This window comes from Cebus imitator, unplaced genomic scaffold, assembly GCF_001604975.1.
Source record: "Cebus imitator isolate Cc_AM_T3 unplaced genomic scaffold, Cebus_imitator-1.0 Scaffold141, whole genome shotgun sequence".
NCBI classification, from domain to species: Eukaryota; Metazoa; Chordata; class Mammalia; order Primates; family Cebidae; genus Cebus; species Cebus imitator.
This window is the reverse complement of record NW_016107456.1, coordinates 2,968,588-2,982,233: the sequence shown is the minus strand read 5'-3', so window position 1 is coordinate 2,982,233 and position 13,646 is coordinate 2,968,588. Positions and strand designations below refer to the sequence as shown.

The 13,646-nt window shown below is 33.9% G+C and overlaps 1 protein-coding gene across 6 annotated transcripts in view; it reads left to right on the top strand.

Moving 5' to 3' along the window:
- Positions 1-13,411, top strand: part of WDR17 (WD repeat domain 17) — a 118,901-nt gene extending 105,490 nt beyond the window's left edge. For all 6 annotated transcript variants that reach the window (XM_037743347.1, XM_037743346.1, XM_017542218.2 and 3 more), the window contains 7 exons: positions 1,262-1,373; positions 5,618-5,759; positions 6,520-6,622; positions 7,573-7,674; positions 9,657-9,755; positions 10,075-10,258; positions 12,715-13,411. In XM_037743347.1, coding sequence (XP_037599275.1) covers positions 1,262-1,373; positions 5,618-5,759; positions 6,520-6,622; positions 7,573-7,674; positions 9,657-9,755; positions 10,075-10,258; positions 12,715-12,834 — 862 coding nt within the window. In that variant the 3' untranslated portion in view covers positions 12,835-13,411. The remainder of the gene's footprint in view (positions 1-1,261; positions 1,374-5,617; positions 5,760-6,519; positions 6,623-7,572; positions 7,675-9,656; positions 9,756-10,074; positions 10,259-12,714) is intronic.
- Positions 13,412-13,646: the final 235 nt, after the last annotated feature.

Sequence of the window (13,646 nt, the reverse complement as noted above, 5' to 3'; positions counted from 1 at the left end):
ACCAGAGGTTGCAAATTATCTCTATTCCTATTCTATATTCATTATATTCTTAATTAAGAACCTCTTAAATTAAAAAAAAATTGATTTACTGAAATGACTAATGTAGATTTTACCGACGTCTTCACAAAGAAGATGAAATAGGCTTTTATTCTCAGAGGCCCCAGCTTAGGGCTTTATAAATTCTCACATGAAATATAACCTATTCTAATGTAACCTATTCCGTATGGCTATACATCAATTTTTTAAAAGCAGAATATCTTGAATTATTGAAAGTTAAGTGTTTTCTCAGTTATAATGCATGCCTCCAAAAATTCCTCACCTAGTGATTTCAAGAGGATTTTACAGAAAACATTTTAATATAAATCTTCTAAGTACATACCATTTTATATTTTTAAAAGCCTTAAGTGTTTTATTCCATTGATTGAATCTTTAAAAAGTAAGTAGGCCAGGATTGGTGGCTCGTGCCTGTAATCCCAACACTTTTGGAGGCCAAGGTTGGTGGATTGCTTGAAGCCAGGAGTTTAAGATCAGCCTGGCCAACATGGTGAAACCCCGTCTCTACTAAAAATACAAAAATTGGCCTGGCATGGTAGCACACACCTGTAATCCCAGCTAGCAGGGAAGTGGAGGCACAAGATTGCTTGAGCCCAACAGGCACAGGCGAGCTGAGATCCTGCCACTGCACTCCAGCCTGGGCGATAGAGGGAATAAGACTATGCCTCAAAAGAAAAAAAAAAAATAAATAAGAAAACTATATTTTTATCTTTAATTTCTACTTATTGTTTAAGAAATAAGTGGGATACAAAAATTATGAACTTAAAATAACTCAATATTCCACTGGTTTCATTGATCTGGCTAATATAATTTTTCAATATTGACAGGCGTAACAAAAGTTGATGAGAGTTAATTTTCACAATGTTTGCTTTCTAATTCACTTCACAGCACATATTCAAAACTACTTACGTGGTTAGAGAATTATTCAGTAATAATAAAATTAATTACAAGTATGTTAAGACTCATGTATGTAAAGTTTAGTTTTTTTAATATTTAGGAATTTATAAATACATTTGTTGTTCATGACCTTTGGTTTGGGTGATCTGCATTTGAAGTAGTTCCATAATTAAGTGGGTAATTAGTACTGTTTTCATAAATGGAAAAGCAAGAGCAGCATATTATATGAATTTCCTTTCTTCGAGATAATTATGAATGTTATTTTTAGATCTTTTCCTCAGTGAAGTATCTCCTTTTGTTATGTTAACAGGAATTTGGCAGCTGATCTTCTCCTGATGATTCCTGATAATGAACTACATTTAATAAAACTCTGTGCTTTCTACCCAGGGTGTACTGAAGAGATAAATGACCTTCATGATAAGGTATGCTGATGATATCAAACACTGTGGTTTGGAATGCAGTGCTATGATTTTATTTTATTTTATTTTACTTTAAGTTCTGGAGTACATGTGCAGATCTTGCAGGATTGCTACATAGGTATACATGGCATGTGTTACATAGGTATACACATGCCATAGTGGTTTGCTGCCTCCATTTCCCCCCAACCTTAACCTACATTAGGTATCTCTCCTAATGTTATCCCTCCCCAATCTCCCTACCCCCTGCTTTCCCTCCCCTAGACCACAGCCCCCAACAGACCCCAGCATGTGATGTTCCCCTCCCTGTGTCCACATGTTCTCATTGTTCAACACCCACTTATGAGTGAAAACATGCAGTGTTTGGTTTTCTGTTTTTGTGTCAGTTTGCTGAGAATGATGGTTTCCAGATTAATGCATGTCCCTGCAAAGGACATGAACTCATCGTTTTTTATAGCTGCATAGTATTCCATGGTGTATATGTGCCACATTTTCCTTGTCCAGTCTATCTTCAGTGTGCATTTGGGTTGGTTCCAGGTCTTTGTTCTTGTAAACAGTGCTGCAGTGAACATATGTGTACATGTGTCTTTATAATAGAACAATTTATAATCCTTTGGGTATATATCCAATAATGGAATTGCTGGGTCAAATGGTATTTCTATTTCTAGATCCTTGAGGAATTGCCACACTGTCTTCCACAATGGTTGAACTAACTTACACTCCCACCAACAGTGTAAAAGTGTTCCTATTTCTCCATATATTCTCCAGCATCTGTTGTCTCCAGATATTTTAATGATCACCATTCTAACTGGCGTGAGATGGTATCTCAATGTGGTATTGCCTAGGTTTTCCTCTAGGTTTTTATAGTATTAGCTCTTATGTTTAAATCTTTAATCCATCTGGAGTTAATTTTTATATAAGGTGTAAGGAAGGGGTCCAGTTTCAGCTTTCTGCACATGGCTAGCCAGTTTTCCCAACACCATTTATTAACTAATTTTAGGTTTAAGCAAATAGGGATGCCTGCAGAGAAACAAATGTATGGTGCCTTTGGGATACCTTTAAGTACAACAAAAATGGTAAGAATAAGAAAACATTTATTGAACTTCTGCTTAGTGCTTGGCACTCTTCTAAATCTTTATGTATATTTGTGTCTTCTTCTCATAAAACTTTGAAAAGCAAGGGATAATTATACAAAGAAAACTCAGAGGGGGTAAGGAACTTGCCCGAATTAGTTAGTGGTGGGGTGAGAATTTCACCTTCAGCCAGTCTAACTCCAAATCCCAAGTGTTTTCCACTGTACGCTTTGCATCTTGAAGTATGTTGTCAGATAACTTTTTAAAATAGACAACTTAGGATCCTTAAAAGAATTAATGAAATATAATGAAATGTACATGCATTTTTCTAAAGTGCTTTAAAAATACATATTTGCAGAATGTAGGAATCCATGCATCAATATTATATGTAAAAACCAAAATTTCAGTAGATTATTTATATTAAATTATAGTACATTTCTATATTTCAGTGCTATTAATCTGTTAAAAATCATGAAGCTCTATTTTTATTGACATGAATATATGGTTATGAAACATTTAAATAGAAAGCGGATCACAAAACTATGCATGGCCATATGATTTGGGTTTGAAAATAACTGTGACTGTACATATTTGTTTTGTTTATAGTATATTTAGGAAGATACCTACAATTTCTTCTAAGAAAATGACAAGATATACGTGTAATATTTTCTCATCCTGAGCTTCTAAAATAACAAAGTTTTGTTTCACTTATTTGAACCTTGATTCTTTTATGCCTAGTGAGTGAGTAGCCCTATTCATTAGCAACAGATATTTATTGAGTATTGTATTAATACAGATTGGCCAAAAGTGTGTGTGTGAGAGAATGTATGGGTGGATATGTGTATGTGTACGTGAATGTGTTTGTGTTGAGACAGGGAAAATACTTGTGAAAGAATAAATATCCAGAGTTACCAGTGGGTTATGAGATGATGGGATATTTTAACTACTTTATATGCTTTGTAGTCTGTGAATTATTTGTTTTTAAAGCTATGCTTTGTTTTTTTAGCATGACAACTAAAAGCTATTTTATGTTGAAATTAAAATGCATATGAAAGAAAGTGGCAGTTTTTAAATTATGCATTATCTGGTAGTGTTTGCATGTACACTAACAGATACCCTGTGAGGCAGAAGGTACAGATGTTAATGTCAAGGCTCAGAGAGGCTAAATGTCTTGTCTAAGCTTTAAGACTTAAGCTAATGACCTCACTTATTATTTTCAGATCTTAAAGATATTTCCATAAATATATGCTCTTAATTCAAATAATTTTATTTATATCATTTAGGACAACTTTAATAAGAAAACCACACTACTAATATTGGAAATATTTAGTAGGTGTACTATTTTTTATTCCTATAAATTTTACTAACATTGTCAAATGACTTATTTTCTCATGCGAGCTACACACAGTAGAAGAATGTATGCAGTTAGCTGAGACAGCTTTTAATGATAAGGCAAGAATATTATTCACCTCATGTTTTCATCACACATTCTAAAAGGACATAATTAAACTTTCTGGTCAGACTTCCCTTATTACTTTTTAGAAAGACTAGTGAGTAGGTGTAAAGATGTTAATAACTCTGAACAATTTCACAAGTACAGATGCTCCTCGACTTACCATGGAGTTACAATGGATAAACTGATCGTAAGTTGAAAATATTCTAAGTCAAAAATGCGTTTAACACACCTAACCTACCAAACATCGTAGCTTAACCTAGCCTTCCTTAAACGTACTCAGAACACTTACATTAGCCTACAGTTGGACAAAGTCATCTAACGCAAAGCCTATTTTATGATAATAATACCTCATGTTATTTATTAAATACTGTAATAAAAGTAAAAAACAGAATGGTTGTGTGGGTATTCAAAGCACAGTTTCTACTGAATGCATTTCACTTTCACACTACCATAAAGTCAAAACATAAGTTGGGGACTGTCAGTAACACTAAAAACTATATATTTACATATGATGCTTACTTATATAACAACTTTTAGAATTTTAAAAGATAAATATTTAGGAAATCAGTAAATTCAATTTGGTGATGGCATGCACCTTGGAGAAAATGTTAAAATGTGTTTCATGAAGAAACAGGATAAAAATTACAAGGATGATCATCTTACTCTTCTTATATTTGAAAATGAAATTTAAATGGGAGTCATTTTTTATTCCCTCTATGCTGTGAGCATTTATCAAGGTGAAGAACATATGTCTCTAGCCAAGCACAGTACCTACCATATAGTAGTTGCTTAGTAAATAACTGGCATTTCATGAGTAAGGATGGGGAAACAATATGAAATGTTATATATATGAAAGCCCCTTAATTCAGTTTGTTGTAATTTTTTTGAGAGAGAGAATGAGATGTAAAATGTTCGTTTTACCTAATTTTTAAACAGTAAATATGAAATGAACACATTAATAAATTGAAACAAACCATGAAATTATTTATCAATGTTGTTCACAAACTTGAACATTTAAGCTTTAACAATTACAAACACATCAGAATTGTTATAAAAGGTAGCTTATTGATTACCTACATTATAAGGAAGCAGACCAAATTACTTGAGGGAGGATCAGAGTCTCAGTTTTAACAACAACAAAAAATTTAATGGGGGATGTGGATTTTTATTTCATTACTATAGTAACGAAATTATTTCATGGCATTTCAAAATGTCAAAGCTAAAAACTTTTAGAGCTTCTACATTTTTTGTGTCTCTGAAATAAGGTTGCTTTGTTTCAAAAGCCAAGTGAAGTTAAATTAGAATGTAGAGGACACGTAATAATGCACACCCTTTATATTTGGTGCATTTAATGTAGTTTTTGACAATGATCAATATATTTTTTTCTAACATAATTAATCTCATCATTTGGATGCTACATTGCATTTGTGGGTGCTAATTCCAGTATCACAATCAGGACAATTTACTTTTATTTATTTATTAGGTATTCATGTGATGGAAAACTACTGACTCATTGGCTAATATCCCCTCTTATTGTTTTTAGATCTTAAAGGTATTTCCATAAATTTATTCTCTTAATTGAAATAATTTCATTTACATCTATTTTAGACAACTTTAATAAGAAAACCATACTATGAAAATTGAAAGTATTTTGTACTTACATTATTGTATTTATCCCTGCGAATTTTAGTGACATTATTTTCAAATCAATTATTTTCTAGTGTAAGCTACCCACAGTTGAAGAATGTATGCAGTTAGCTGAGACAGCCCATGCAGATGACAATATCTTTGAAACTGTAAAATATTACTTGTTAAGTCAAGAACCTGAAAAGGCCCTTCCTATTGGTATTAGCTTTGTTAAAGGTAAGTTTTTAGTTGGTAGTATAATTTAAAATATACTCATTTATTTGATCTTTGTATTCATATTAATGATTGTTTTACTTCATTTTTGCATTGCTATAAATACCTGAGGCTGGGTAATTTATAAAGAAAATAGATTTATTGGCTCATGGTTCTGCAGGCTGTACGGGAAGCATGACACTGGCATCTGCTCAGCTTCTGGTGAGCCCTCAGGAATCTTTTAGTCATGGAAGAAGGTGATACATGAGCAAGCATATCACTTGGTGAGAGCAGCAGCAGGGAGAAGGGAGGAAGTGAGAGATAGAGAAAGAGGGAGGGAGATGCCACACTCTTAAACAACCAGATCTTATGTGGACTCAGAACAAGAACTCACTCACTCATCACCAAGGGGACTGCACTAAGAAACTCATGAGGAATCCACCTCCATAATTCAAACACCTCCTCATTCCAACACTGGGGATTACATTTCAACATGAGCTCTGGAGAGGACAAACATCCAAACTATATCAATGATCAGCCTTAAAACCAAGAACCAGTCATCCTAAATAAAAAGGAGAGTGATACTGATGTGAAATATGGCATCTCTTCCAATTTTATGGTATGGGGTCCTGAGAGAGGATGAATAGGAAAATAGTTGTGATCTAGAAGATAAAAAGGTAGGTAGGACTGACTGACAGAAAGTTAATTATATAAGTTAAAAAATGGAGGAATAAATTTTGAGACTGTTATTTAATGAATCTTTCATCTGGTTTTATTTTTCTAGAATACATCAGTAGTTCAGACTGGACTTTGGATACCATATACCCTGTTCTTGACCTATTGAGCTATATTCGTACTGAAAAATTACTCTTGCATACATATACGGAGTGAGTACTTTTCTGCAACATCTATAAGTAAATCTATGTGATATTTTAAAGCGACTCCATTGTTTTTGGTATTCAGATGAAGAAATCGGATTGTCTTGGACAGGTAGCTACACTTGTAGAAAAATTGTATTTTTATTTGTTATATTTTTAAGAAAAATGTAGAGGTCAACTTGAAACAGAATATTAAATATTAGTGGTCCCATTTAATAATATTGGGTCCATGTATGTTTGTATATATATATATATGTACACACACATACACACCTGGTTTAAAGAAACAAGCTTCAAAGCTTGGGACATCAAGTCCTTAAGAAACTCATGGTCGTGTTTATTAAACATCCATTGTGTGCAAAGCATCATACTGTGCTTGGGGGAAGAAAGTAAACGTGCTAGAAAGTAGAAAATAGACACCATCCCTGGATTTAAGTACCATTTAAAGACATTCTTATCTATATAACTAAAGCCGTCAGAGACTCTTGTACAATTTAAAAAAGAGGCTTTGGGCTCTTTTTGTTTTAAAGCCTATATGGAAAAAATGATGCAGCAGCCTGGGAAACTGGCTAATTCCCTTAGCAAGAACTGGAGAAGACATTCTTTACCCTTTCCTAGAGTCTACACGGTATTCCAGGAATCCCTCCATCTGACCAAAGGAGTTCATTAGGGATAAATTACGTAAAGAAACAGCCGAGAAATAGAGAAAAACAAGCAGGAGTTAAATACTATTTAAAGACTCTTATTTTACATTATAATTGATGATATAGCATAAATGGCTAAGAATTAGGAACTGAGGAATAAATCATTTTTCTGAAGTTTAGAAAATTTTCTAAACATATATTGCCATAAATGTCACCTTTCAGAATATAGAGATACAAGTCCATGAACTGTGTGTCAGAGTAATGATCTATGCTTCAAATCGTGGGATTTACAGAAATAAATATACTCTCTTTTAGAGCTCGAAATGAGTTGCTGATACTATGTGGTTACATTGGTGCATTATTGGCTATCAGAAGGCAGTACCAAAGCATTGTTCCAGCACTTTATGAGTACACAAGGTAAAAAAAAGGTTTTTTTCTTCCATCATGACATTAGAGCAATTTCTTTCACTAAGATAGATAGTCTCTAAGTAGATTATAGAAAGTATCAAATATATTATTACAAGTATCATATGTTTATTCAGCATGTGCTTTATAATAAAGCAGCACATAAATTAGGGATGCATTAGGCTGTAAATAATAAAAATTCTATTACTAGCTTAAATTCCTAGAGTTTATTGGTCTTTCATATCAAGACACTTGAGATAAGCATTCTAGGGTTGTTACTCCTGTGCAGTGATTTTATCAATGACCTGACACTCCCTTCTTTCCACTCTGACATTTTTGGATTATTTCCTCTTGCTTGAGTATCGACAGTTACAAGATAGATGCTAGCCCTCCATGAAATACAACTACATGCTAAGAAGGAAAAAGAGGTAAGAGTGAAAGATAGAGAGCACAAGGGACTTTTCCTGACAAGACCATGTTATTCAGGAAGGAAAGTCCTCCTCAGGGTTTTATGCCCAGATCTCACTAAAAGAAAATAGGAAACTGGATGTTTTAGCTTTTCAATCTCTACAGCAGATAAAGCAAAGTAAAGGGAGTTTTTGAGTAGCAGATTACTTACTATTTTAATATTTTATATTCAGTGATAACCTATTAGCCATACTCCCACATTTTCTAACAATTTGTTTAACTTCAGCCCTTGTGCATAAAACTTCTTATAGTATAAAATAAATTCACAGTGCCTTCCATAAAAACCTACTTCCAAGTCTAGTAGTTAGCTATGTGGCTTCGTAGGTGACCATTCTAACATGCAGAGGTCTGTGGTTAAGCAGTTTTTCTGAGTTCATATGTGGCAGGGGATTCTGAGAGAAACAGGCTTTCTCATTCCTAACTTCTCCCTATTGTGAAGGTGAAACACTAGCTGTCACCTAGTGAAAATAAGGAATAATATGGAATTAATACTATCAGCATGCTCAGGGAAAAATCTGTTTCTACATAGGTAGCATAACCAAAATTGGAAAGATCATTTAACAATATTAAAAGATATTATAGGAGGAATAGGATATATCACATCGAAGTAAAATAGTGTTTAACGAAGTATGTTCAGCTATATATAATAATAAAAGAGAAAAATTCTTAAGCATTAAATTAATATCAAAAAGAAAAAGAATGGTTTTTATTTGCAAGGGAAGAGACACTTGAAAGAATATGACTAAGTTTAGGGAATGTGTTAGCTTAGAAAGAGAAATTAATAATTTCCTAATATTAAAGAATTTATCTTCTCTGACAATTCCATCTTTTCTTGCTGCTTATGGTTATTTTCCTAACCGACTAAATATATGATTCCCCAAAGTTTCATTCTCTCCTCCTCTGCTTTCGTTTTTCCTCCTCTCCATCCCACTCTACTTCTGCAACTCCACACTCTCCCCTCTCCTTTCTATACTGTGTGCTTCAGAAACCTCACCACTTTTTAGCTTCACCTATCACCTCTATGGAGGTAACTCCAGTGTTTTATATTCAGGCATAGCCTACTCTTCAAGCTCCTATGTGTATATTCAACAGTTTGCTAAACTCCAGCCTGACAGTCAATATGCTCAGAATTCAAATCATCTTTCTTCTCAAATCTACGCCTCCTGTGTTCTCTTTCTGTCATTCAAGATTAAATGATCAGGGTCATAGTTAAGTGTTCTCCCTCACTGTGGCATCAGTTGACTTGTCCAACCATTCTCCATACATTATGCAGTTCATTTATTCATCTACTCACTCAGTTACTCATCCACCCAATGTTTATTGAATAGCTTTGACTTGCCAGGGTCTCTGCTAAATATACCGGTGAGCATGTATATGCATATCTAGAAAATATTCTATATGTATGTTATATATAATGTATAATCTCTGTATACAGAAATATATAAATCTAAAATCCCATTTAATGTTTGCTTTTTCTGATATCTTAGTTTTGGTATCATATGTTAATTTCTTTTTCACACATTCAGTCAGCTATTAAAACGTCGGGAGGTGTCAGTACCTTTAAAAATTGAATATCTTTCTGAGGAATTGGATGCATGGAGAGCTTGTACACAGTCCACCAACAGGTGAGTAAATATGATATAAAACTTGGAAGGCAGACGGTATTTGATGTTATACACAAATTTGTTGGAAGTATGCATGGTCTCATTATTAATTTTAGCAAATAATGAATCTTGATTTGGTTTGACATATATACAGCAATAATTTACAATGCCGTACTTTTCTGCCATTTAAGTCCTTTGTTTTACTATAAATTAAGTCTGAAGGTGATTTGCCTCCATCAATAAAGGGGAACTAAATAATCATCAGGGATAATTTCTAATCTAAATGTCAAAAATTCTATAATTCTACAAAATGAAATTTTGACATCTGTTGAAAATATAGATCATTAGAAGATTCTCCGTATACACCCCCTTCTGATTCACAAAGAATGGTTCATGCAGCTTTATTAAAGAGACTAAAAGAAGAGTCACTGAAAGGAATTATTGGACCAGATTTCGTGACTGGATCAAATCTTCCAAGTCATTCTGATATTCACATTTCTTGTCTTACGGGATTAAAAATCCAGGTAAAGCCTAATGTCAGGCATAACAGGTGTATTCCACCATTTTCATTTGTTTACTTTTTGAAATGTTATCTTAAAATAAGCCTAATTTGGGTGGAAGCTGGTAATTTAGGACTGGGGCCCAGTAAGAAAATATTACCTGTAGTGCTTCCATAGTTAGTACAAGTGACCTCTTTCTGCCTAAAATAAATTCAGATACAATCATTGTACTGACTCTTACCATAGAAGCAAGTCATGTAATAAGTATACTTAGTAACAAATGATATGTATACTTTGTAACAACCATGTTTGAAAATACATATAGGTCATATCCTGAGGGAAATAAATAAGGAAGACAAAGCAACAGTCAGCAACAGATGATTATATCACAGTAGATTACATTAACTTGCTAGTCACCATCCTTGATGAATAAATACAAAGCAATTTAAAACTGAGAGATGTATATTATATTGTTACTATAATGTGCATGTTCTTATGTCAAGTTACTGACCTTTTCAGCAATTAAAAATTATTGGAATCAATCATGAGGGGTGTCTAATTGCCAAGGATTAGACAACAAATGTACAATCAAATCAAAGATGATGAATGATGCCAGAGCCTCCCAATAGGACCCAGGGGTGCCATTATCACTAAGAAATAGAGAAGTCTTTATCATCTTAGAGCCAGGATTAGTTGTAGGTGTCTCCATGAACAAAGCCAAATCCCCTGCAATGCAGATGGAGACTATGTATTAGACTAAAACATCCCCACCTCCCCAAAATATACACATCTTATTGAACAGATTCTTATGTATTTCTAATATAATGTGAAAAGTTACATTACTGTAATGCTTACATGCTAGGCCAATGAAGAAGGTAGGTTTTGGCATAGCCACCCAAAATTAATGAAATAGCTGGATACTGATATAAACCCTAACTATAGCTTAGCTTGCCACTGTAAGCTAGTTAAGTCTCAAAACATAACCAGTATGTTCCAAAAGACAGGTCACATAGTTATATATACCTTTATTATCCATGTATATTCAGAAATAAAGAACCAAGTCAGGAAATTCAATAACTTTTAGTTAAGAACAAAAAACATTATGAAATTTTTGGGGTATGTCATCAGTGCCATTCTCTGCCCTTTGTATACCATTTCTAGTACTTGGTAACTTCACGTGTCTTTTCTCCATCTGACCTTGACCTAAAACATACCATCTAACCTCTTTGTAGCCAAACCTACATCCAGGAAAAGATCTACTAATTATCTCATATACACTGAGGCCCACATGACTGGTATAGATGGAGTCCTATCCTGCCAGGATATTTCTATTTCAACAGAAAGTTGATGTGTTTGGGTTGTAATTGTGAAATTTTCCAGTATCTGCTAATAGGGAGCTGTCTACTCTACCTAGTCCTATGATGGGCTTTCCATTTTCTAGAAATAATTTGCTAACAAGTTATATCATTTGAAATCAGACCCAGAATTCAACAGCTTTAGCACCTAATTAAGAAAACAAAATTTGTATTTTATTTTGTGTTTTTGAAATTATGCTTTTCCTTCTCAGAGCTAGGTAATATAGATTGAAAATGTTTCACATTTAGTTCTTTATAACTACCCTGGCGTATATCATAAATGATGGAACTAAATTACAAATAAGCTAGAAAATCACCTGACTAATCATATTTTAAGTTATACATACAACATAAAACAATATTCTTCATCTTCCAGAGAACACATTTAAAGTTTCTGGCTTAAATAATTACCTCAGGCCGGGTGCGGTGGCTCACGCCTGTAATCCCAGCACTTTGGGAGGCCGAGGTGGGCAGATCACGAGGTCAAGAGATCGAGCCCATCCTGGCCAACATGGTGAAACCCGTCTATATTAAAAATACAAAAATTAGTTGGGCGTGGTGGCATGAGCCTGTAGTCCCAGCTACTTGGGAGGCTGAGGCAGGAGAATTGCTTGAACCCAGGAGGCGGAGGTTGCAGTGAGCCGAGATCGCGCCACTGCACTCCAGCCTGGCGACAGAGCAAGGCTCCGTCTCAAAAAAAATAAATAAATAAAAAATAATTACCCCAGCTGTACTGATATAGGCTACATGATTAAAATATTGAAATATATTTAAGCCTACTACTAGGCATATATGCTTTTATAGAATAAGTAAATTTTGTGGCAATTACTAGATTAACAAAACGTATTGTCATTGGCAGTACTATTGTATTTAAAGAGTTTAAATTAAAAACAATTCTATTTTGACAGATATGAGGGTATAATGACAATGTTAAGACATTTAAAAATGTTTCTATATTTTGTTGCAGTTCAAAAAAAAACTAATTTTCTCATATTATTAAAGTTTCATTAGCATTGCCTAAATATGATGGTTTTTTTTTAATTGCAGTGATTCTCTTTTTGAAAATTTAAAAATACTTTGCAAATTTGTAACCTCATCTCTTTCCTCAACTCTCACTGTGTGCAGGGCCCTGTATTTTTTCTTGAAGATGGGAAATCTGCTATCTCCTTGAATGATGCTTTGATGTGGGCAAAGGTGAATCCATTCTCACCGTTAGGGACTGGAATACGACTCAATCCATTCTGATAGAAGATATTTTTTCCATGCTTAATTTTTTTTTTTTTTAAAGAAAAACTTTCATGGGTTAGTATTACCTTAATCTTTGTTGTTCAAGTGCCAGAGGTTGGGAGGAGGATTGCAGGTTGGGAGATGCAGGAAATAGCAGTCAATTTTATTCATTCACTTCAAAAATTAAAATATGTATATAACTTAAAGGAAAAATAAATGCCCCCTTTATAAATAGTAATAGCTACGTTTGGGAAGGAGGAAACACTTAAATTATAAAGGACTGAATAAGAAGCATACAAAAGTTTCACACAGCATAAAAGGTACCAAAATATTACATTGTTGAAATATTGAAACATATTAAATTGTGCAACACCTAGAATAGTGCTAGACATACATTATATGCTTAATGGATATTTGAATGAATATCTTGAAATATCAAAATATAAGGTGTATGCAATGATCATCAACTTAAACTTATGTTCTCCTTTATAAAATGCATAGTAAACTACTAATGTTAGCTATTTAATAAAAGTTTTCAGTTATAAGTTTAGTAAATATTAATAAATGGATACACAGTCAAAATACTTTTTTTTAAGAAAAAACTTTGGGAGGCCGAGGCGGGTGGATCACGAGGTCAAGAGATCGAGACCATCCTGGTCAACATGGTGAAACCCCGTCTCTACAAAAAAAATACAAAAAATTAGCTGGGCATGGTGGCATGTGCTTGTAATCCCAGCTACTCAGGAGGCTGAGGCAGAAGAATTGCCTGAACCCAGGAGGCGGAGGTTGCGGTGAGCTGAGATCGTGCCATTGCACTCCAGCCTGGGTAA